The 24361-nt window shown below is 39.9% G+C and overlaps 1 protein-coding gene across 2 annotated transcripts; it reads left to right on the top strand.

The window, feature by feature from the left end:
• Positions 1–4956: 4956 nt before the first annotated feature.
• MCUR1 (mitochondrial calcium uniporter regulator 1) lies at positions 4957–24028 on the top strand. Of its 2 annotated transcripts, XM_082638464.1 has the most exons (9): positions 4957–5461; positions 11263–11382; positions 14754–14857; positions 15338–15439; positions 16421–16462; positions 17266–17337; positions 21431–21484; positions 22823–22937; positions 23927–24028. In XM_082638464.1, the coding sequence occupies exons 1-9, from the start codon at positions 5062–5064 to the stop codon at positions 23980–23982; spliced, it is 1065 nt and encodes a 354-aa protein (XP_082494590.1). In that variant the 5' UTR covers positions 4957–5061; the 3' UTR covers positions 23983–24028. The 2 variants fall into 2 exon arrangements, with proteins under 2 accessions (XP_082494590.1, XP_082494591.1); XM_082638465.1 differs by lacking the exon at positions 17266–17337.
• Positions 24029–24361: the final 333 nt, after the last annotated feature.

Raw genomic sequence — 24361 nt, forward strand, 5'->3', positions numbered from 1 at the left:
GGGAATGAATGTTTTTTGTTTGTTTGTTTTTTGTGGTACGCGGGCCTCTCACTGCTGTGGCCTCTCCCGTTGCAGAGCACAGGCTCCGGACGCGCAGGCTCAGCTGCCATGGCACACGGACCCAGCCGCTCCGCGGCATGTGGGATCCTGCCGGACCGGGGCACGAACCCGTGTCCCCTGCATTGGCAGGCGGACTCTCAACCACTGCGGCACCAGGGAAGCCCTATTTTTGTTTTTTAAAAGAGAAATTTCTGGGCTTGTGCTCCTCAACGGGAGAGGCCACAGCAGTGAGAGGCCCGCGTACCGCAAATAAATAAATAAATAAATAAAAAGAGAAGTTTCTATATTTTAGAAGAAAATAAAAATCATCCAAGCAATTTGTTTTTAAATTTTTTATATTTATGTTTTTGATGTAAATCATTCAACGTTTGTTCAGTTTGAGTACATTTTACGTTTTAATCCTTTAGATCTTTCCTATCCTAAGAGAACAAACTATGTGAAAATCTTCATTATACCAAGAAAATTAGTGATTTTGCTGAAATTAATTTCATAGAGTAGACAAAAATAGATGAACTGGGAGAGTCTATTTCAGTACTCATCTAAGCATGGATGGCCAAGGAACAAAACACTCAAATGTGCCCAATGATAATTGCATTCATCATCTTTAATATTTTGCCAACTTTCAGTCATGTAAAAACCGTACAAAACCATGAAAAATCATGACTTTTACACATATTTTCTATTTTTCCAGTTTGAAAGTATATTTGTCAAATGTAAGGGAAGAAAAACTGTTTTCCCTCTTCCCATCTTAGATTCATTGGCTGGGGCCCCATATATTAGGCTGATTAAAAGAGATAGATTTACAAGAGAGCAACAAACAGAAGCTTATTAACATGTACAAAGCGCATGCACCCAGGAGTACTCAGAGATGAGTAACAGAGGAGTGGTTAGAACTTGGGCTCACATAGTATCTTAGCAAAGAACAATAATTTTGTAGAGAAATGGCAACACAAAGGAAAAGGACTTTGAGTTCCTAGGGCAGCAAATTGTGGGAAGGCAAATACATGGGGAATAATGGTAGATAAGGGCTAGTCTGAGTGAGTTGACTATATAGATTCCTCTGATTCTGTCTCTGGGCTGGTAAGGGTTCTCTCTGGTGATCACCTTCTGTCCTTCCTGGTAGAGAGGGGAGGGGGGACAACTTTACAAATGTATGTCCTGCTTTTAGGCCAACAGGGGAAGAGTAGAGAGATTTTCTTGTATCTACTTTTTCTCAATTGCCTTCAGCTCAAAATAATCTTCATGCCAAAGTGGTATATTTTGGGGTGGCATAGTCTGCTAGTCTTCACAAGGAAGAAGGAGAGAACATATTTTATTTAACAGTATTTTAGCTTGATTTTCTCTGGTATAGATCATTTACATTGCATATAATTATTACTATGCTTGGATTTAGGTCTACCATTTTACTATTTGCTTTCGATTTGTTCCCTCTGTTTTTGGATCTTCCGTTTTCTCCTTTCCTGTCTCCTTTTGGGTTATTTGAACATTTTTTACTATTACTTTCTATCTGTTGTGTGTTTGGACTATACCTCCCTGGATGCTATGTTTATTGATTACTCTAGGGATTACAATGTACATATTTAACTTTTCTAAACCTATTTAGAATCAGTCTTTCAGCACTTCAGGTGCGATATAGAAACCTCACTACCATAGAGGTCTCTTTGTCCCTGCCCCTTTACTTTGTAGTCATGTTATATTTGCCACCTTTCTGTCACCTCCTGGTAAGTACACACTGGGCAGGCCCAGAGCTTCCAGCGACAGCTCTGCCACCCTTGGTGACCTCAGAGTGTGTGAGGCCCACCTAGAGACCTCACAGCTGGTGGATCTCAGAGGGTCTGCTCTGTGAACCTAGCTCTGCTCATGGAAGGTCCCCAGGTCCAGACATGGGAAGACAGTAGGAGGGCCCCACTTTGGCCCCATGTCCAAGCTTATTCTCCAGTCCAACTTTGTCAGAAAGTCCTGAGCCCTGGGGGTTGTTTGGCCCCTGCCCGAAGCCTTAATTTGTTGATACTTCTTTTTCATGTGACCTTCAGATTTCTGTATCGAGTATTAGTCAGGATAAGAGGCAGAAACCTTTCTCTAGCTATTTTAAACAAAAGCAGTTTATTGGTTATATAAATAAAAATGTCGATTTCAGGCTGAGCTAGAACCAGGAGCATTTCTTGTCATCTTTCAGGTCTGCTTTCTCCATAATAGCTTCAGTCTCAGGCCATGTAGTAGCCCCAAGGGCTCAATGTTCAAAATCTATATCACAATAAAATAAGACCTTCTTTTTCCAATAGCTCCTAGAAAAATCCTAGAATTGAAGCTCATTGACTCTGACTGGGTGACATGCTCACGCCTGGGGCCTGGAGGAAGACTGGCCCACCCAAACCACATGGACTAAGAGTGGGGAAGAGTGGCTTCCCATGGAAAACTGGAGTGCTGGGACCAAAGGAAAGAAGGTATCTGATCACCCTCCATATTTGGTCTGGTTCCTCATCCTCTAACCATCCTCTGTGTGATGTCCGATCACACTGGCCCCTCTCAGCAAGAGTCCTGTTAGCTGGTTTAGCCAAAATCCCCCTTAGTCCCGACGTTTCCTCTTAGTAATTTCCCATCCACTGCTCCCCACACTGCTCCTTGGCTATAAATTCCCACCTGCCCCAGCTGATTTCCAAGTTGACCCCATTCTCTCTCCCTGCCACTACAACATTCCAGCACAGTTGTCCCCGTACCTAATGAGACAGTCCACCTCCCTTAAATAAAGTCTTCCTTACTGGGTTTTAAAAAGTGTAGTTGAGGGCTTCCCTGGTGGTGCAGTGGTTGAGAGTCCGCCTGCTGATGCAGGGGACACGGGTTCGTGCCCCGGTCCGGGAAGATTCCACATGTCGTGGAGCAGCTGGGCCCGTGAGCCATGGCTGCTGAGCCTGCGCGTCCGGAGCCTGTGTTCTGCAATGGGAGAGGTCACAACAGTGAGGGGCCCGCGTACCGAAAAAAAACAAAAACAAAAACAAGTGTAGTTGACTAATTTTTTCTTTAACAAGGGATAAATTACATATGTCCACACAAAGACTTATGCAAAAATGTTCGTAATGGCCTTATTCATAACACCCAAAAACTGGAAACAAAATAAATGCCGTCAATAGGAGAGTGGATGACCAAACTGTGGCACAGTCATACAGCGGAATACTACTCAACAATAGAAAGGAACTAATTACTGATAAAACAACATAGATGAAACTACCAGCTATTACATTGAAGACAGACACAAGACAGAAGGAAGTCAGATGAAAGGCAATGCTTAATGTATGATCCCATTTATATGAAGTTCAAGAACAGACCAAATTAGGCAATTCCCTGGTGGGCCAGTGATTAGGACTCCACGCCCTCACTGCCGAGGGCCAGGGTTCAATCCCTGGTCGAGGAAGGAAGATTGCACAAGCCATGCAGCGTGGCAAAACGAACATGTTCTATATCTTGTTTGGGTGGTGGTTACATGAGGTATATAATTGTTTAAAATCATTAAATCGAAGTAAGATCCGTGGATGTTTATTACATGCATATTATACCTCAACCTCAAAAAATTACAAAGGGCTTTCATTAAATAAAGTTTGTGCCACTGTTTATTTAACCATTCCTCTAATGTTGGACATTCGTTTTTTTCCATTTTTTCACAATCATAAACTATGATACAATGAATATCTTTGTGCATATATTAGGTTGAGCCACATGAAATTACCAATCTTCAACATTTCGACCTATAAAAATGACAAGTTCGTATGGTCCAATCTAGTAGATTTTTAATATTTTGGAGTATTCTCTTAGGTTAAATTTTCAGAGTTGGGTGACTTGAGCAAAATTTACGACCATAAAACACTTTTGTACATATTGCTAAATTGCTTTCCCTACCAGTTCTACAAATGTATAATTCCTACTAACCTTTTATGAAAGTGTCTACTTGCACCTTAATATTTTTAATTATTTATATGTTGATAGCCACTTCCACAGCCATATTCCCTCTTCTCTCACACCAGCACTTTGTAGCTCTCTTATGGCTCATAACACATTCTTCTTCCCTCATGTGTTGTACACATATGGGTGGATAAGAAAACCACTCCTAGAGGACAAGGACAATCTCATTTTTCTTTGTATCTTCTAGGCTGGTGCCTTGTGCATTTCATTCCTTCATTCAGGAAACAGTACAGAGTTCACACAACGGACCAATAACTGAGACAGGTGCAGTAGGCATTCAAAAAGCTCACTGAACTGAACGCCGCTAGTATCAGATATCCTTTTATACCAGTAGGTCTCACTTAAAACTCAAGCCCCTACGTTTGAAATTCCCAAATTGAGATTTTTTAATTCTATGATACACTAATCCGGAAACAAGCTCTGAAAGTTTAGATTTAAATGTGTGGACTATGTAAGCGCTGTTCCCTCGGCCCTGTTAATAATTCCTTAAAATGCACCCCAGCGCTAACACGTTGGGGGACTTCGGACGGGGAAAGTCTGGAAAACCCAGGGCAGCCCGGTGGTGCACGGACTTTTCGTGGGCTTCTGAAGGGCGCCAGGGTAACTATGTCTTTATAAGGACATCCGTGTATGTCCTTATAAATACGCAAATCGTGGGAGCGCCGAGCTCATTCCAGTTCCGAGAGGGTCCACACCCACCTCCTGGTCTTCCCAGTCCCCTACACCGAGCGGGCCGGGGGCTCGCTCTGGACCAGACTCGCCTCTCTCGGGGTGCCTGCTCCACCGGACGAGCTCTGCTCCGCCCCGGGCGCCCGCCTCCCAGCCCCTCCCTCAGCGTGCTCTGGGAGCCCCGCCCCGACCCCGGCGCGAGCCCGGAGCCCCGCCTAGCCGCTCAGCTCCGCCCCCGGAGAATGCACGGAGCCCCGCCCGTGCGGCAGGAAAGCGCAGGCTCGGCGCCACCGCCCACGCTCGCTCCTGCCTTGGTGTCTGCCTGGGCCCGCGCGTGACCGGCATGAGCGCGTTCGCGGGCTAGTGACCGCGTCAGCGATGGACTGCGGCTCTGTCGCGAACGAGAGGCCGAAGCGCCGGCGGCGGCTTCTGCTCTCCCTGGCCGCCGGCCGTGGTGGAGGCCCCGGAGGCCGCGGCGTCCCCACGCGCCGCCTCCTGCCCGGGCTCCTCGGCGGTCTGGGGGCGCTGCGCCCCCGCGCCCCGGCGGCCCGCGGCGGCGCGTCACGTGTCTCCCCGCTGCTCTTCCTCCTGCTGCTGCCCTCCCCGCGCCGGCCGCTGGCGGACTGGGAGCGCTCGCGCGCCGGGCCCTCGGCTGCCCCGGCGGCCCGCGGCGGCGCGAAGAGGTGCCACCCGGGCCTGGCCCCGGGCGTCGCCTGTGCGAAGGGCGCGCTCCACCTGTGCCTCGGCCAGGTGGCCGCCCTCGCTTCCTCCAGGAGAGGTGAGGGCCGGGGCGGCGGGAGCTGGGCGGGTCAGCCGAGGTCGCCGGGCTCCTCCGAGCGTGGGGATGAAGGTCTGTCTGGTCCCGCCCTCTGGGCCACGCAAACCTGAGCTTCCTCGGGTGAAAAGACCGGAATTATTCGGAATGCGGGCACCAGGTGTCTGGCGCAAATCGTGATGGGCTGCGGCGGGGTGGGGTGGGGGCGGTGCGTGCGGGCACAGCGCACGCGCGTTTGTAGAGCCGTTTTGTCAGGTGCACAGCGTTTGGGGGCTCGGGTGAAGGGGTGTGCAGGAAGCTGGCGAGTTGAGGCTCGAAGCTCTGGGAGACGAAGGGATTGTTTCACAATTTAATTGCAAACTCTCGTGGATTCATTACTCTGCCTGGCACTTTTCTGGGAACTCGGGATGGTTATCAGTCAACAAACTTTTCCTTCTTGGCGCTTAATTGTAGCAGAGGAGATTAATATATATACATATATAATAACATCTGATAAAGGCTGTCGGAAAAAATAGAGAGGGTAAAGGTTAGGAGGTGGAGTGGGACTTCAGTTGCTAATTTAAATGGAGTCCTCGGAATAAGTTTGTTTCATTGAGAAGTTGGCATTTCATTAAATACTTTAAGGAGGTGAGAGCAGTCACGGCCTGCATGAGATTAGACTCAGTTTACTAGATTGCAAATTGCCGATTAAAAAATCATCTGGGAGAATCCTTATTAATTAGCAAACTTGGCAAAAATCTAACTTTGGATAGTCTATGCATATCCATCAGTGGCTATCAGTAACTACACTGATGGCTATTTAAAAAAACGTTTTTCTCAACAGACATGCTCGGTAAATGTTAGTTGCATCTAAAATTTAAGAATACCTTTGGCTGGGGAAGAAACTGGTTGGTAGTGCAAAGAGTGAAAGGAACTTTATGTATAGAGGCTGGGAAATGAGTGGTGAACTGTCAGTGTCCTGCAGTACCTGTGAGTCTTTATTTCTGTACTTTGCCTTTAGTTGCTCTTTTTTTGACAAACTGGTAATTTGGTTTCCTCTGATAATTCCATCAGCTAATGAGAATTTTGTCCCTTTGTCTTCAGCCTAGTGGTTTGTTTGGTGTCCAAGGTTCTCAGTAGAGCCACGTAGACTTAAGGATGTTTATGAGTAGGAAATGTGTGCTCAGTTTCCTCCTCTGTCCAGAGCTAACTTTGGGCTTATTTTGTGTGTGTGTTTCACATCCTTTTGATATGCTGAAGGTCCCCCAAAAGGAGAATTACATAATACACTTTAACATAGCTCTCTTTACTTGTTTCCCGGTTATTAGTGGGAATTCATAGTTCTTGGGCCTCGTTGTGTTGTCACAATAAAGGAGGAAAAGTGAGTCAGAGGTGTTCCCAGTGCCAGAGTACTGCTGTGTCCCCAGGCGCTGCCCTATGATAGAGGCAAGACGGAATTCACCCTCCATCAGCCAGAATTGGAGGGCCAAGTGGCAAGTGACTAGGCCCTTTCTCCTCTTTTCAGCCCGCAGTATATCTTTGAAATAAGCTTGCAGTTTTGTTTTAAATCACATGAATGATTATTGTTATTAGAAAAAAGGAATTTGGGACTAAAATAATCCCGTCACTTTTCACAAACCAGTTCTAGACCCAAATGTTCTCAAGCTCCCTGACCCACGGGACAGTCCAGCACGGTTCTGAAGTGGGCAGGGTGGCTTGTAAAGAGCCCTGTAAGAGGTGCAATCATTCATTCATTCATTTATCTGCCATCCAGCTCGGGCTGTTCTCTGTTAGGGTCTCTTCTCATGGAGGCCAGTTTTTGCCCAGGGCTGGAGATAAAGGATGAAAAAAGAGGTGCCAGATTTAAGTGAGCTCACTTACGTGAAAAGAGAAGACCATAGGTGAAGAGCAGAAAGGAGTTCATCTCAAACTTTCTTTCTAGATAGTCTCTCGATTTGGATCTTAGAATTCATGTAGTTGAATTTTCTTTTAAGTTATTTCTGGACCAGGCCCTCTCCTAGTGACACAAAAATAACTGGCCACTCTTGGGGAGCTTGGACTAATATACAGACATGGGAATAAACGTAAGTGCTGTGGTAGAGCTATCTGTACTGGGCTGAGAACACAGATAAGGAAGCAATAAAGTTTGCTCCCTGACCTGGGAGGAGGCAGCAGAGAGAACCTTACAGGGTAGCATAATGCCCTGCCCGGAACATAATGTATGCTTAGCACATTGTCGCATTGGATGAGGAAGGGTAAAAAGGTTGCTTAAAATTTACCAGTTGAGAAAGGGGAGCAAGCCATGCTTAAGGATGGAGTACCAAGGTCTGCACGTGCAGGAAACAGAATAGTCTAGGTGGCTAGAACAAAAGCTGAAACGATAAGTGGCTAAATTAGGACAGGCTTTGTATGCCTTGCCAAGGGGCTTACACTATAGGCTAGTGCTTCTTTGAATCTAAGCACCATCCTGCCCACCTTTTTTTTTAACCATTAAACACACACATGCATACCCGAGTTGTTGCATTTCATAGTTTGTCAGTCTGCAAACCGTGTTTGGTACAGAGCGATTCCTGGCTCTCTGGTACTTACCTTGGTGCAGACTGTGACCACAGCCACCCCACTCTTTCCACATTGCTAGTAATTTGGGAACCACTGCTTTCGTCTTACAGAAAAGCAGCAGATCTGTAGGGTCCTGTCCATGTCACATTTTTTGCTTACTTGGAATTTCCTTTGAGGGTTTAGGGGTTGAGGATAAGAGTTGATTAGCTGAAGTATTTTTCTGGTCATTTAGGACAGGTACTGAGAAAACCTTTGAACTTTGAGTTAGTAGATGACTGTTCTGTCTTCTCCCACTCTTCTGCAACACCTGGCATCATGGAAAAGTAAGAACAAGTATGAAGCAAGATTTTTATATAACTATGTTTATTACATTTAAATGAAAGATTTTCTAATTTTATATTGTCCATCTCTCTTTTTCTTTTTCTGTCAAAATGTCTTTTTTAGCGTGATTGTAAGGAGGTATTATGTTTAAATGTCCTTTCTTGACAAAATTACAGGCTCGCATTGCAATTGTTCTATGTTTTTTTAAAGCTGCTTTTTGTAGTTTGTGGAATACAAAAGCCAGGAAACCATGACCATACTACTTCCTTCAAATGAGCACCTTGAAACAGGTTTACAAAACAGGTTGGATCTGTGGTTAAACGCACAGAAATCCATAGCAAAGGTAATATATAAATTGTTAGAACACATCTCTCCAAAGGTAACCTTTTGCAAAGACAAGGAAAGAAAACTACAGACCAATAGCTTTATGAAAATACTAGCAAGCCAAATCCAGCAATATGTAAAAAGGAGTATACACCATGACCAAGTGGAATTCTGTCTCAGGAATAGCAGGTTCACTTAACATCTGAAAATCTATTCATGTAGTACGCCACATCCACAATATACAGGAGAGAAACTACATGATCACCGCAAGACAAAGAATTTGACAGAATTCCATACCTCTTCGTGTTAAAGAACACTTGACAAGTTTGGAACAGAAGGGACCCGCCTCACCTTATAAAGGGCATCTGAAATACCCACAGCTACCATCATACTCAATGGTGAAAGAAGGAGTGTTTTCCCTCCAAAGTCTGGAGCAAGGATGTCTGCTGTCATCGTTCCGTTCAACACTCCGTTCAACAACTACTAGAAGTTCTAGCCGGGGCAGTTAGGCAAGAAAATGAAAAGACATCCAGACTGTAAAAGAAGTAAATTATCACTGTTCGCAGATGACATGACCTGGTACATAGAAAACTCTAAGGAATTCACTAAAAAAACTATTAAAGCTTATAAACAAATTTAGCAAGATTGCAGGATACAAGATCAATATACAAATTGTACAAAACCAAAAATCAGTTGTATTTCTATATACTAGGAACGAAAAATCTAAAAAACAATTCCCTTTACAGTAGCATCAAAAGGAATAAAATACTTAAATGTCACCCAAAAAGAGCACAAAAGTTATACTCTGAAACCTACATATAACATTATTAAAGAAATTAAAGACCTAAATAAATGGAGAGACATCCCATGTTCATGGTTGGAAGAATTTAGTATTGTTAAGATGGCAGTACTCCCCCAAATTGACCTACAGATTTAACACAATCTCTATCAAAGTTTCAGGTGGCTTCTTTGCAGAAATTGATAAACTAATCCTAAAATTCATATGGAAATGCAAGGGACTCAGAACGCCAAAACAATCTTGAAAAAGAACAAAGTTGGAGGACTCACTTCCTGATGTCAAAACTTACTACAGAGTTACAAGTAATCAAGAAAATGTGGCACTGGCAGAAGGCAGACATATAAATCAATGGCATAGAATGGAGAATCCACAGATAAATCCTCCCACTTATAGTCAGTTGATTTTTGATGAGAGTCACAAGACAATTTAAGGGAGAAAATAGTGCTGGGACAGCTGGACCTCCACATGCAAAAGGATGAAGTTGAACCCCCATCTCACACCATATACAGAAATCAACTCAAAAGGATCAAAGACCTAAATGTGAGACCTAAAACTGCAAAACTCTTAGGAGAAAACAGATGTAAATCTCTGTGCTCCGATCAGCCAGTGGTTTCTTAGATATGACACCAAAAGCATAAGGAACAAAAGAAAAAGATAAATTGGACTTAATTAAAATTTAAGTTTTGTACTTCAAAAGGCACCATCAAGGGCTTCCCTCGTGGCGCAGTGGTTGAGAGTCCGCCTGCCGATGAAGGGGACACGAGTTCGTGCCCTGGTCCGGGAGGATCCCACATGCTGCGGAACGGCTGGGCCCGTGAGCCCTGGCCGCTAAGCCTGCATGTCCGGAGCCTGTGCTCCGCAACGGGAGAGGCCACAACAGTGAGAGGCCCGCGTACCGCAAAAAAAAAAAAAAAAAAAAAAGGCACCATCAAGCAAGTCAAAGCCAACCCACAGAACGGGAATATTTGCAAATCATACATATGATAAGGAACGTGTATCTAAAATGTATAAACAATGCTCTTAATTCAGTAATAAAAAGATACCCCAAATTCTTTAAATGGGCAAAGGGTCTGAATGGATATTTCTCCAAAGAAGATATACAAATGGCCAATAAATGCATGAAAAGATATACATCATTAACCATCAGGGAAATGCAAATCAAAACTACAATGAGATACCACTTTACACCTAATAGGATAATTATAATAAAAAAGACATAATAACAATGTTGAGTATGGGGAGAAATTGGAACCCTCATACAGTTAGTCCTTCACCTGATGACGAGGTAAAAAAACAATTGGCATATCTATACAATGAAATATTATTTGGCAATAAAAGGAAATAAGATGCTGACATACTACACTGGTGGGTGAACCTTGAAAATGTCACTGTATGTAAAAGAAACCAGTCACAAAATATCACATGTCCTAATGATTCTATTCAAATGAAATGTCCAGAGTAGGCAAATTGATAGAGACAGAAAATAGATAAGTGATTGCTGGGGGGAAGTAGGAAGATGAGGGGGTGATAGCTAGAGCGTAGCTAGAGGGTATAGGGTTTCTTTGGGGATGATGAAGATGTTCTGAAGTTGATTGTGGGATGGTTGCACAGCACCATAAATATACTGAAAACAACTGGAATATACATTTGAAATGGGTGAATCATATGTATCTAAGTTATGTCTCAAGCTGTTGTAAAAAACCAGATAGACTTTTGAGGTATGCCCTGTTTTTTCATGGTGCTGAGTTGCTTTTGTTTACCATCAAACATCCACCTGTTTACCATCCACCTGTTTTGAACCATATTGTCCTTTCCATTCTAGAGCTGAGCGTCTGTGCTGGGAGCCTGCATCTGGAGAGCAAAAGGAGAGATTTCACCTCTTCTCGGAGTAGGAAGCTCTACTTTGACACCCATGCCTTTGTGTGTTTACTCGAAGAAAATGGTAATCTCTCTCATTTGGTTAGTCAGTGCCATAGAAAAACACTATAAATTAGGACTTCCCTTATGATCTTATCAAATTTCTCATATTTCTCTTTGACTTTTAAGTCTGTAGGTAATCTTTTGGTCAAGTCATCATTTTTTAAGTCCTCGTTTTTTGTTTGAGGACATTTTTGCTTCATCAGTACAATTGAGACTTTTCTCCCACATATTCTCTTTGTCCAAGTGAAGCATATGTTTATCACATTACTCTGGAACTATGGTATTATAGGTGAAAAATTAGACATAAGCCAGCAAAACTCAGGAATGATTCCTATGACAGCTGTCTAAGCACGAAAGTGATAGTTTTATTCCTGTGCGTCTTGTGTGCTTCAAAATTTTTATGAAATTAAAATGTTGCTGAACAACAGTTATTGATAATTTCAACTTGTGATTTTTTAAAAATATTCAGACTTTTTCTCTTACTGCTATTGAGTTAACTAATGTAAAAGATTGCTCTGACATGTATGACAGTTATTGAAAGTGCACTTAGTATATAGGTAGCATTCTCATATTTAATCTTATCTAGACAAATATACAATTTAATACACATTATAATTCTCTCTATTGTGACACATATATTCTCAAAATCAGAATCTCAGATATCATAGCTTATGTCTGAAATAAATCTGTGTTTTGACTTTATTGTATAGTTATTCATCCTGTTGTGTGTGTTCATATCTGAAAGGCTGCCCTGTGTAGACGTGCTTTACGTGCCCAGAACACTGTGTTGGGGTGGATCTTTCTGTGCTTATGTGGGACAGTTAGTAGCTCTGGGTTCGAGCTCTGCCACGTTCCAGCTGCATGGTCTCACAGTCCTTTCTGCCTTCTCAGTTCCCATTTCCCCCTTGGTAGCGTGGGCATAATAAGAATTCCAAAGAGCGCTTTGAGTGTTAAGTAATGTACTTGAACGCACTTTGGGAAAACTGTCACATGCCCTGTGATAATTTTTACAGCTTTTCTTCTCAAACTTGAAACAGTTAGCCTTTTTCACCAAGACTTCTTTCAGCTCAGAATTTAAAAAAGAAAAGTAAAAGTGAGAAGAGGGGCATCTAAAATTATCTTGTTAAGCAGAAGTCTTTCTACTTTTCTTTTTCTTTCGTTCTGTTTCTTTTTCTTTTTTCTTTTTGATGGACCTGTGTTCTTGTATTCAAAGTAACCAATTGTAAAAAGACATCTTAGAGATAATAGGGGCATCTCAACATACACTAGATGTTCGATGATATTAAAGGAACATCATTAATTTAGTTACACGTAACTATGGCCAGGTAGCTGCAGTGGTCCCAAATCCTGTTTCCCAGTGAGAGGTGGTATTTGTTTCCCCTCCCCACTTTCAAGATCCATTTATTTATTTATTTTTGACAAATTAGAAATAGCAGATGTTGAATGTTTAAAGTGTGATGTTTCAATATATGTACTGCCTGCTTTTCTTGATTTTCCAACCCTGGCCCATGAATATTTGCATATTTCAAGACCAGTGATGTGAAGACCCCACTGGATGTAGGGTGTGCAGGTGCTTACATGAACGATGGGTGTCTGCAATGGCTGGGTTAGGATAAGGCCAGGAAGGACCCCTCAAGGAATGTTCCATCCTTTATCCATTTTTCTCTCCAGAGTTATGTCTCTTGATTCACAAAACTTTCTCTGTGTCTGTAATCTCACTAGCCCTGATTCTGTCCCATTCTCTCATTCCTACAAAAAATTAATTTGCATATGGCAACCCAGGAGGTTTTCAGGCTTCTCCTTTTTCTTATCCTTTCTCCTCCTATAGGTGGTTCTAAATTATAAGGCTTTAAAGTTTCTTTTCTTATCAGCGTAAGTTCTCTTTGGTCTCCCTCTTTCTTTTCTTCATAATTCCCAAACCTAATTATGTTTAACTATGAACTCTCATAAGTTTTAAAATTTTCAAAAGACATGTTCATTTTTAAAAAATTAGGAAGACAGAAAAGAAACAAGAAAAACTACTCTGAATTCCAGTACCAGAGTTAAACAGTGTTCACATTTGGGTGATTTTTTTCTAGCTGTTCATGACCCACACATTGAAAATTAAAGGATTTTGAATAAAGTGAAAAGAGTAGGTCTTTGGAGGTCTTTTTGTCTCCTTTAAATTTGTTGCTTTTTTTTTATTATAAAATATGCTTAATCTCATCCAAATTGAATCAGTTATAACTTTATCCAAACAAATGTGCCATGGATTAATTACAAGAATCAGTAAATTCTTCTGAAGTTCTTACAGCTGGAAGTTTTGTTTTTGTTTTTGTTTGTTTTGTGTTTTTTTGTTGTTGTTTTTTTGCAGTATGCGGGCCTCTCACTGTTGCGGCCTCTCCCGTTGCGGAGCACAGGCTCCGGACGCGCAGGCTCAGCAGCCATGGCTCACGGGCCCAGCCACTCCGCGGCATGTGGGATCCTCCCAGACCGGGGCACGAACCCGTATCCCCTGCATCGGCAGGCGGACTCCCAACCACTGCGCCACCAGGGAAGCCCATAGCTGGAAGTATTTAACGGAAAGAATTGTATTACAGGGACTTATGCATCTTAAGCATTTCAAATTAAGCATTTTAATTAGAATTTTCAAGGTGAAATATGTTACTACCTAAAGTTATTAAAAACAATAGCACTGCTGAGTTGAGTCTTTATGTAATTCAGTTCAGCAGCATTTATTGAGTATAAAAGAATATATTTTTTCCAGTTTGAGCCCCCCTCTCTTGTGATTGAGGAAAATTATGGAAGAAAAATATAAGAGCCAATTTTGTCTTTTAACATTAAGTAAATTAACAGCTGAATTATTATTTATATAGCCACTGATTTGACTGATTTTTGCTGGAAATAAAATAAATAAGCTTTCTCTACTTAAGTAAATTACTTTTTACTAACATATACATTTTGAAATTAAGGAAGTCACATCCATTGTAGAAAGTTTAGACAACACAATTACCTAGAATATTTGTTAAATTACAGAAGAAATAAATTGTATCTATAGTTTTGAGTCTTGCATCTTTTCACTTGACCTTGCACTGCAGGCATCCCCTGTGTCATTATGCATTCTCTTTTTGAAAACATGGTTTTTGATGGCTAGGAGGGACGTCAGAGCTCAGTCATCCCAACCCCTCATTTTACACGAGGAAACACTCCAATGTGTCCTACTTGTTCCAAGTGACAGACACATCACAGCCTGTGGCTAGACTCTACCCTCCTGCTACACTAGGCTCTCCACCTGCTTCTGAATTCAGACATCCACTTGCATGTGTCAGTTTGCATTCTCCCCCTTTCTATGAAGGATTTTTTTATTCTGGCAGCTAGAGTCTCCTGAGTGACTGTCTTTGTGTGTTTGCCTAGGGTTTACTACTCAACAAGCAGAAATCATTGTCTCTGCCTTAGTCAAAATCATGGAGGCCAACATGGATATCGTCTACAAAGATATGGTCACCAAGATGCAGCAGGTAGCTTTGCTGGGGCACTTGAGCAAATTTGAAATCTAATGATGGGGTATTATTTGTAATATATGTTTTGGGATAATATTCTGTTGAAAAGCATATAGTAATTTTAACATAAACGAGAGACAGATGGCTACAGTGACATAAAAAATATTTATTCAAAGCTATTTAGTCAGCTGTTGTAGAATCACTTATGTTTGAAAACTGACTCTTCTAGTCGACCGTGCTTTAATAAATGGAGATGCGGCTAGAATTACAGCAGCTGGTCCTCTGACTGCCACCCTTTTAACTGTGATTCACTTGATGCCGATACTGGAAATTAGTTCTTATTCTTTTCTCATTTTCAGTCAGAGGAGGACCTTGCTGAACCTCTTTCTTTGTTCCCATGTCCTTCTAGTTTCTCAATAAGATGATACTGGGTAGAGACAGTAGGAGGTAGACTTCCTAGGCCAGACTAGGTTATATGTTTTGTTTTTACTTTCCCAGGAGATCACTCTTCAGGAAATAATGTCTCAGATTGCTAATGTGAAAAAAGATATGATTATTTTGGAGAAGAGTGAATTTTCAGCCCTCAGATCAGAAAATGAGGTAAAACTAAAGAACCGCTCATATTTACCAAATGCCTTATATTAAGACATTGAGATGTGATATACATACACAAAAGTGTACAAACAAATGTACGTCTCGATGAATTTTCAGTATAGACTATCAGTCAAATCAAGAAAAAAAAAAAAAGAAGAGACTGGGACCAGTGCCCCAGAAGTGCTGCTGATGCCCCCTTCTGGTCACTCCTCCCACAGCAGAAACCATTATCCTGACTAACATGGCTATTGAGTGGTTTGGCTGTTCCAGAACTTTCTCAGATGGAATCACAGCGTGTCTTGCAGTGATAGGTCATTCTTTTTCATTGTTTACAGTGTTATAGGAATATGCCACATTATTCTACTGCGTTGTATATTAGAGTTGTTTCCAGTTTGAGGTTATTATGAATAAGTGCTGCTGTAAAATATTGCTTCGTTTCTTAAAGTGTGGTGTTTGGGATCAGCGTTTAAATAAGTGCTATCTTCGTGTCTTCCTTTATTTTCAGCCCTATTTAAAGTCCCATGAAGGAAGTTCATTTATTATCTGTTGTTCTTAATCTTATAAGAAACCGCCTAGCAAAAGATCCTTCTTTTGCTAGAAAAAGGTAAACTGTGAAACTGTCAAAGTTGTCTTGAAGTCAGTTATTTGAGGGCAGAATTAGTTAAAAGAAAAATTGAAGGAGGAATTAAAGCAGGGCCTCTGAAGGGAGATGAATATATTGAAAACAGTTGTGTTACTAATTTTATGTGGCCTTCAAGATGGATTAAGACGTATCTCAAGACACACCATGATTGTAGTACCATCCTGGCACGACAATCATTTCTGCCACTGAGACTATTCAATTATGGTTGTATTCTGAACGTGGCCGAATTTGTGTTGAATGAGGAAAGAACTTGTTTACAAATACGTGTTCTGGTAGTTGTTTATTATGTTTTTCTTATAATCTTCTAAATATATCCTTGACATTTCTTGTTAATGTGTTTTTAGAAAATAAAACTTGAAGTACATCGGTTAAAACAACAAGTAATGGTAAGATCTTCATTCCTGTTTGCTTGCTTGTTTATAATTACATAAGCTTAGTAATAAATATAATATCTGAAATACTTATATGTTCTTAAAAACTTAATTCTGTGTTAAATATTTGTGTGATGTGTCTCGAAAGTACACATTGGAAGATTTAACCAAGAACATAGCCAGTGAATAAGTAACTGATGTCTGTAACCATTCATTAAGAAAATTGTGATCTAGAAGGAATGAAGTCATTTTTAAATAAAAAATTTTCTAAAATAGCCACCTGCAACCCTTAGATTATCTTAGGAGAGACTGTCTTTAGAGAATTACATGTGATTTTAAACTGCCAACTGTGCCAGCTGTTTGATTTTTTTTAAGTCGAAAGGACATTGATGTTAAAGAAGAAAAGGTTTTGATGAGTGTCAGAAGGAAGACTTTACTTAAACCAGAATTTAATATTTTACTTCTTTGAGTCCATCTCTGCTTTCCAAAGTTGTCCAAGGAACAGCTTGATTCATAAATTTCACAAGGTGATTGCATTGGGAATCTTGAGGTTAAAAGCAACAATAACCTACTCTAGGCTGACTTAAACATAAAAGGGGATTATTTGTATACATAATTGGGAAGTCCCTGCAGGGCTGACTGCAGACGTCTCCTGACCTCGCTAGTCTCCAGCTCCATTTCTCTGTGCGCCCCTGGCCCGACCCTTTCCCTTAGCCCCTTCTGGTGGAGCAGTGGAAGCAGCAGGTAAGGCTCACATCCTCACAGAGTTTGGATCTCTTATTTTGGATTTCTTTCTTTGTTGTTTGCCCTCCCACCAGGATGAAGTGATCAAAGTCCGAACAGATACCAAATTAGATTTCAATCTAGAAAAGAGCAGAGTAAAAGAATTGGTATGTTTCTTTACTAAAAATATAGTATGAATTAATTTCTTTGCAGGATGGAACATTGGTCAAGTCTGTTTACATACCATTCAGAAGTACTGTTAAATATTTATCTGTATATCATTGTTAGGCACAGTTTTTTCTTTATTTTGACAATATTTTGAATTAAGGCTTAAATTTGATGCTTTCAAAGGGAACATTAAAATTAAAATCTTGGTCAAATCAAGTTTGAATCTTGTATGTTTCAGAGATACTAAATTATGTGTCACTTAGGCATGAATAAAGAAATTAAATTCAATCTTGATCTATTTGATATTGACTTAAACCTCTTCTGGGTCCCAATTTTTCAAAAGTTAAGTTAATTTTCTGGTTTGAATAATATTAAATTATTAATATTAAATAACGTTAAATTCTATGTTAAAATTCAAGATTTAAAAAATATTTCCATATAGTTTTTTTTTTAATAGAGAAAATGACTTTACTGCATTGTTTTGAAGTGCAAATTCTGAATGATTCTTGAAGTTATATTAAATTGAAATTTTCTATTAGGGAAAGTAGTGCTATATATTTGTTACCAAAAAGATATCACAAAATGTGGGTTGTAAATAAGTGGAAGGGAGATATATATATATATATGACACATATATATGACATATATATATACACACACACACACACACACACACATATATATATATATATGTCAGTACAACAACTTGTGGGATCCATGCCCAAGACCTAAGAAAACTGTGGAAATATTGCTCCGCTGCCCTTTGAAATGCCTGTTTATGTGCATTTCAAAGGCAATACATATAAATACAATGTTTTTCCCTCAGGGCTTTCACAGTAACTTCTTGTTGTAAATTTTTTAATTTTAATGACATATAATTGACATACAACATTACATTTCAGGTGTACAGTGTAATGATTCAATATTTTTATGTATTGTGAAATCACCACAGTAAGTCTGGTTAACATCCATCACCCACATTGTTACAAAACTTTTTTTCTTACAATGAGAACTTTTAAGATGCCCTCTCTTAGAAACTTTCAGCGGTACAATGCAGTATTATTAACTCTAGGCACCATGCTGTATATTACATCACCAGAATGCAGTTATTCTGTAACTGGACGTTTGTACTCTTTGACCCACCTTCTCCCATTTCATCCCCTCCCCGCCCACCTCTGGGAGCCACCAATCTGTTCTCTGTGAGCTCGGGTTTTTTTTGCTTTTTTTTAGATTCCAAATATAAGTGAGATCATGTGGCATGTGTCTTTCCCTGTCTGACTTAGTTCACTGAGCATAACACCCTCCAGGTCCATCCGTGTTCTTGCAAATGGCAAGATTTTTTTTTTATTTTATGACTGAGTAATACTCCATTGCATATATATATATATATATATATATATACGCACTGCGTTTTCTTTATTCATTCATCCATCGATGGACACTTAGGTTCCTCCCACGTTTTCGCTATTGTAAGTAATGCTGCAATGAACATGGGGTACGATAAGTTGGATGTTTTATATGTGTGGGGTTGCCTCTAGTGACTTTTAACCCGTCTGTCTTCTTGTTCAGGCTGTATTTGCATTTCTTTATTTATTAGTTAGATACCTTTTTTATTCTCAGCATAAGCAGAAATAGGGCATATACAGCATTTTTTACTAACAAAGAACTGGATGCACATGCAGACACTGAGTATTCACAGTTCATTGTCTCCTCATTTTTCACAATTTACTTTTTACTTTTAACCAAAATGTGCTACAATGATAAATGAAGCTAATATTGAAATTCAAACAAGTCCTTAACTGTATTTTGGAACTGCCTCTGGATTTCAAGAGTTAAGTTGAGCTTTGTTATACAGAATAATTATTATGTCCGTGTTACCTGTCTTTGTAGTCTTGAAACACTTTTAACCTTGAAGATTAAATCACTTAGTATTACTAAAATATGTAATGATCGTATGACTAGTGTCTAGAAGAGGAAGAACTCTTTTGGTTACCTTTGTCCTTAGGGTTGTAGACTTAGCAGGAATTCCTTATTCACTTGATTTAGGAAGATTCCTGTAGCTAACCGAGCCAGGAAGAACTTCATTTAGGAGATTGGGAGATAGAGGATGTGAACATGGATTAAAGCCAATGAATTTATGTGATTTACTAACCTAGCTGAGAAGTCGTTCTTGGTAATCCTAAATTCAGATTACTCTGAAGTGCAGGGCAGTAGTATATTAGTGTGCAGCTAGCGTGAATTTAACTGCACGGAGCAAGATAAGCTATTCAAACCTCTCATTCTCTTGTTTAATAAAGTTATAATACTGTTTCAACAAAATTAACTGTGATGATATTTACAGCCAGTTTCAAAAGCAGTGTAGCCTCTAAACTGCTGTTATTTTAAAAATCATGGCAGTCTGTCCTACAGAGTGAAGTAAGTCAGAAAGAGAAAAACAAATACCATATGCTAACACGTATATATATGGAATCTAAAGGAAAAAAATGGTTCTGAAGAACCTAGGGGCAAGACAGGAATAAAGACACAGACGTAGAGAATGGACTTGAGGACATGGGGTGGGGGAAGGGTAAGCTGGGACGAAGTGAGAGAGTGGCATGGACATATATACACTACCAAATATAAAATAGATAGCTAGTGGGAAGCAGCCACATAGCACAGGGAGGTCAGCTCTCTGCTTTGTGACCACCTAGAGGGGTGGGTTAGGGAGGGTGGGAGGGAGACGCAAGAGGGAGGGGATATGGGGATGTATGTATACGTATAGCTGATTCACTTGGTTATACAGCAGAAACTAACACACCATTGTAAAGCAGTTATACTCCAATAAAGATGTTTAAAAAAAATCATGGCAATATCAAGACTTAGGTTTTTCCTTTCTCTTGTGGTTGAGTCAATATTGACTTAGTGAAAACTGGAGTTTTAAGGGATGCAGAAAAATCCCATTCCACCCTGCCCTCTGGTGGTGATCTGTCGCATAGCTCGCTCGCTCTCGCGCTCGCTTGCTCTCTCCCTCTCTCTCTCTCTCTCTCTCTCTCTCTCTTTCTTTCTCTTTCTCTCTCTCTCTCTCTTTCTCTGAAACCCTGGAGTTGAGCATTCTTTGGTGCTTCAACTAGTTCTTGGTTTGGGGTTTTGGGTTTTTTTCTTTTTTTTACTCCTAAGCTATGCTGTTTCTATACTTTATCCCCCTGGTAGTCACAGGGGAACATTGTATGGCTAGAAAGTTTCTAGATACTTCAAAACCATTAATTTTTTCCCCTATAACAATGTTAATTTATTGAAGTTTTTTAATTCTTAACTTACAGATTTTCATTTGCTCAGTTAAATCCTAACGCCCACCACTAAGGTGATGTGTCTGATTTTGGTCTCAGTGTCAACAAAATTGCACAATATCTTTGCACAGATATTAATAGCCAAAGGCAAGATACCATTTTAATTCTGGGTAGAACTAGTCAGTTCCCTTAGTAACACTGGATTGTGACAATGCCCATGTGGGTTTGTTTTTTGTTTTTTTCAATTAAAACCAACATGTGATGGTTTAGTGTATTTCTTGTATCTGTATATTTACATAGTGTTTTATAATCACAAGGCGACATCTGTGTCACAGAATAATATTCCTTGAAACTATTTTTTTCCCCAACTTTATATCTTTTCTCTCTTCTGTCTAAGCCTCAAATAGTGACCAATTTTGTTTGTGGTTACAATGGGATAGCTCCTAAATTGAATTGTTACCCCACTTTTTTCAACCCTCTCAAAGCCAAAAAGCATATGTCCATCTAAATTGGTCCCAGGGAATGCTGTTATAATAGTGGGAGGGACCTAGAGACATCCCAGCGAAGAGATGAAAAGAGAAAACCAGCAGAGAGTGGTGGAGGGTGACAAAAGGGAATCCAGATGTTGGAGCAATGAGTGAATATAAATAAGAAACCCCAAAACACAGATCAAAAGGAGAAGGCAAGTAGGCTACTTTACCCTAGGGGCGGCTTCTAGTGGTACATATTCTTGGAATTACTGAGACCCGAATATTTAAGGCACCAGAGGAGGAGGAGAGAGAGAGGAATAAATCAGAATCTGACCTATGTTACGTGTTTGTTTCAGTATTCATTAAACGAAAGGAAGCTGCTGGAAGTAAAAACAGAAATGGTATCATTGGTAAGAAAAGATTCACTTTTCATCTTGCAGAACTGAAACTCTACCCTTGAAGCACCAACCCCTCCTTTCTTCCTCCCGTGGCTGCCACCATTCTATTTTCAGTTTATGAATCTGACTATTCTAGGTCCCTCATGTAAGTGGAATCATAAAGTATTTGTCCTTTTGTGACTGGCTTATTTCACTTAGCATAATGTCTTCAGGATTCCTCCATGTTGTAGCATATGTCAGAATTTCCTTCCTTTTTAAGGCTAAATAATATTCCATTGTATGGATGTAGTACATTTTGATTATCCTTGTGGCCATTGTGAATAATGCTACGAACATGGGCATACAGATATCTATTGGAGTTCCTGTTTTCAATTCTTTTGGGTATATATACCGAGAAGTGTAATATCATAGGATTTTTTGGTACACAAAATACTTAATTATCTTAATGAAACTTTAAATCTCAGTGATTGAAGAATAATAAGGAATGGAGATGTTTTATTATATTTTTAGCTTATGGCATGCATAACTTATTTTCCATCCTATATTACCTGGGACCTCTGAAACCTGCAAGAGACTTCCATGAGAGAATACTGAACTATACCTCTGGAATATTTTACTCATCCAGGCATTTATTTCCTTATTCATTACCTGAATTATTTGTCACAGGGAACTACTTACTTGCCCTAGGACTTGTAGTGAAGTATTTCCAGTGCTTTTACGCATTAATGAAATGTTACAAACCCTTTATAACATCAGCCAAACTTACCACCCTTTGGGAGTTAATTGTGTATTATATTTGGGAAAGAATGCATATAGGTCCTTGGTGGCCAAGCCTCATAATAATAAAACACTTGGCATTCGAACTGTAAAGGAAGAAAACTTTTTAAAAATGTGAACAGAAATAGCATCAAGCCAAGCGCTATTGCTTTTAGATTACCTAAGATTCCATTCGTTTTGTTAAAGCACTTTCTGTATACCTTTCACTAAGAGGAATTCAGAAGGATGAGGCATAGTCATTGCCATTGAGAACAGACCAGCTTCATAACCTTAATCTTACTTGCAGAGCAGTCTATAATTTAAAAAGGTTCCCTCCATCAGTTATCACGCTTGATTCTCTAAACAGCTTATGTGAAGGCAGGGCCAGTGTTACCTTTTTCTTTGTCTCAAACAGAAGGAAACAGGCCTAGAGATAGCCACAGCCCTGACCAGTACACTACAGCCTGAGGCTAGTAGAACTCGGACTAAAGCCCAGGCCTCCTTAATCTGACCCTGCTGGGAAGGGACTCTAGGACTAACAGCAGAGGGGATGCATCCAAAGTGGTTTAATGCTATGAATCTTTCTTTTAAAAGCACGCCCAGCAAGATCGGGACATCACGCAGACAGACAGGAAGATAGATACCGAGGTTGCTGGCCTCAAAACCATGCTTGAGTCACACAAGCTTGATAATATTAAATATTTAGCAGGTAAGCCATTTTGTATCTAGATAGTTTAAAACAAGCTGAAAATAAATTTAAACAAAGAAAAAAAATTTTTTTCATTTTTTGGCCATGCCACGTGGCATGTGGGATCTTAGTTCCCTGACCAGGGATCGAACACGTGCCCTCTGCAGTGGACGCGTACAGTCCTAACCACTGGACTGCCAGGGAATTCCCAAAATAAATAAAATGTATAAATAAAGTCAAAGACAGATATTGCATTTGGTTGATTCTAACACAATTTTTTTTTCATGTTTTAACATCTCTGAAATTGGAAGGCATCTTACAATTTCCAGTAGATGGAATATCATACAATAATTGGCATTTTTCTTTCTTTGTAAAGTACATGATTTTATTTACTACTATTGATGGAATCTTAAATTTCATGAGATACTGGCATCGAGCTATAGTTACTTGGAGTTATTTTTCGTAACATTCAAGATGGAATATTTTACAGATAGTTGAGTTGTGATCTTTTCTGCTTCAATGGGTGACACTCCTTATAAGGTGTTACTTTGCTTTTGCAATTTTTGAGCCAAAAGAGGGAAGGAAGATATGTACCAAAAAAAATTACTTAGCCATTATTTTAACTCAGATTTAACATTTTGGATCAATCAATACTTTGAAGTCTAATAGTATTTAGAAGTAGGATTTGCTCATCAAGTTAAAGGGTGTGTCCCTATGTGTTACATGTGCATATACTTTATGATCACAGAATTTTTGTGATTCTGTACTTTTACTGAAAAGTTTTCTTGGATATTGGATGCATTTGTACTTTAATGATGATGGTCTCAGGTGTGGGGTTTTCTAATAGGCAGGTGTTTCATGGGATGTGGCACATCAGTGAGCAAGCCAAGTTTCTTGGGTTTGGTTTTACTTTCTTGGTGGATAAGTGTCTGTTTTCTTAATAAAAAGATATTCCCGCAAGTAATTGTTAATAGAACTAATACTATGCACAATTGTTTTTTTTCTTACAGGATCTGTATTTACGTGCCTAACAGTAGCTCTGGGATTTTATCGTCTGTGGATGTAATAAAGTGTCTATTTAAAGAGCATTTTATTGTTTTGCCTTAAAAATACCAGATTGCTGTGCTTTTTTTTTCTCATTTCCAATTTTAATGCTGATTTTTTAATTTAATGCATATTATTTATTTTATGCAAATTATGGACATATAACCAAGGCAGAGAAGTGAGAAATTTCATAACTGCTTCTTCCATCTTTTCTGTTTAGTTGACTTTATAACTCTGAGTGGTGGTGGACGAAACAAGGAAGACTCCACTCAGCTGGGCCACTGAACTTGGTCTAACCTTTGGGACATACCAACAGTAAATATTTGTATAACTCTCCACAATTTTAAATCTTCTGTTTTAATCGAGGATTTGGGGTCTCCATTTAAAAGGCACAGGAGCTT

Source organism: Mesoplodon mirus (genome assembly GCF_964341445.2).
Source record: "Mesoplodon mirus genome assembly, chromosome: 12".
NCBI lineage: Eukaryota > Metazoa > Chordata > Mammalia > Artiodactyla > Ziphiidae > Mesoplodon > Mesoplodon mirus.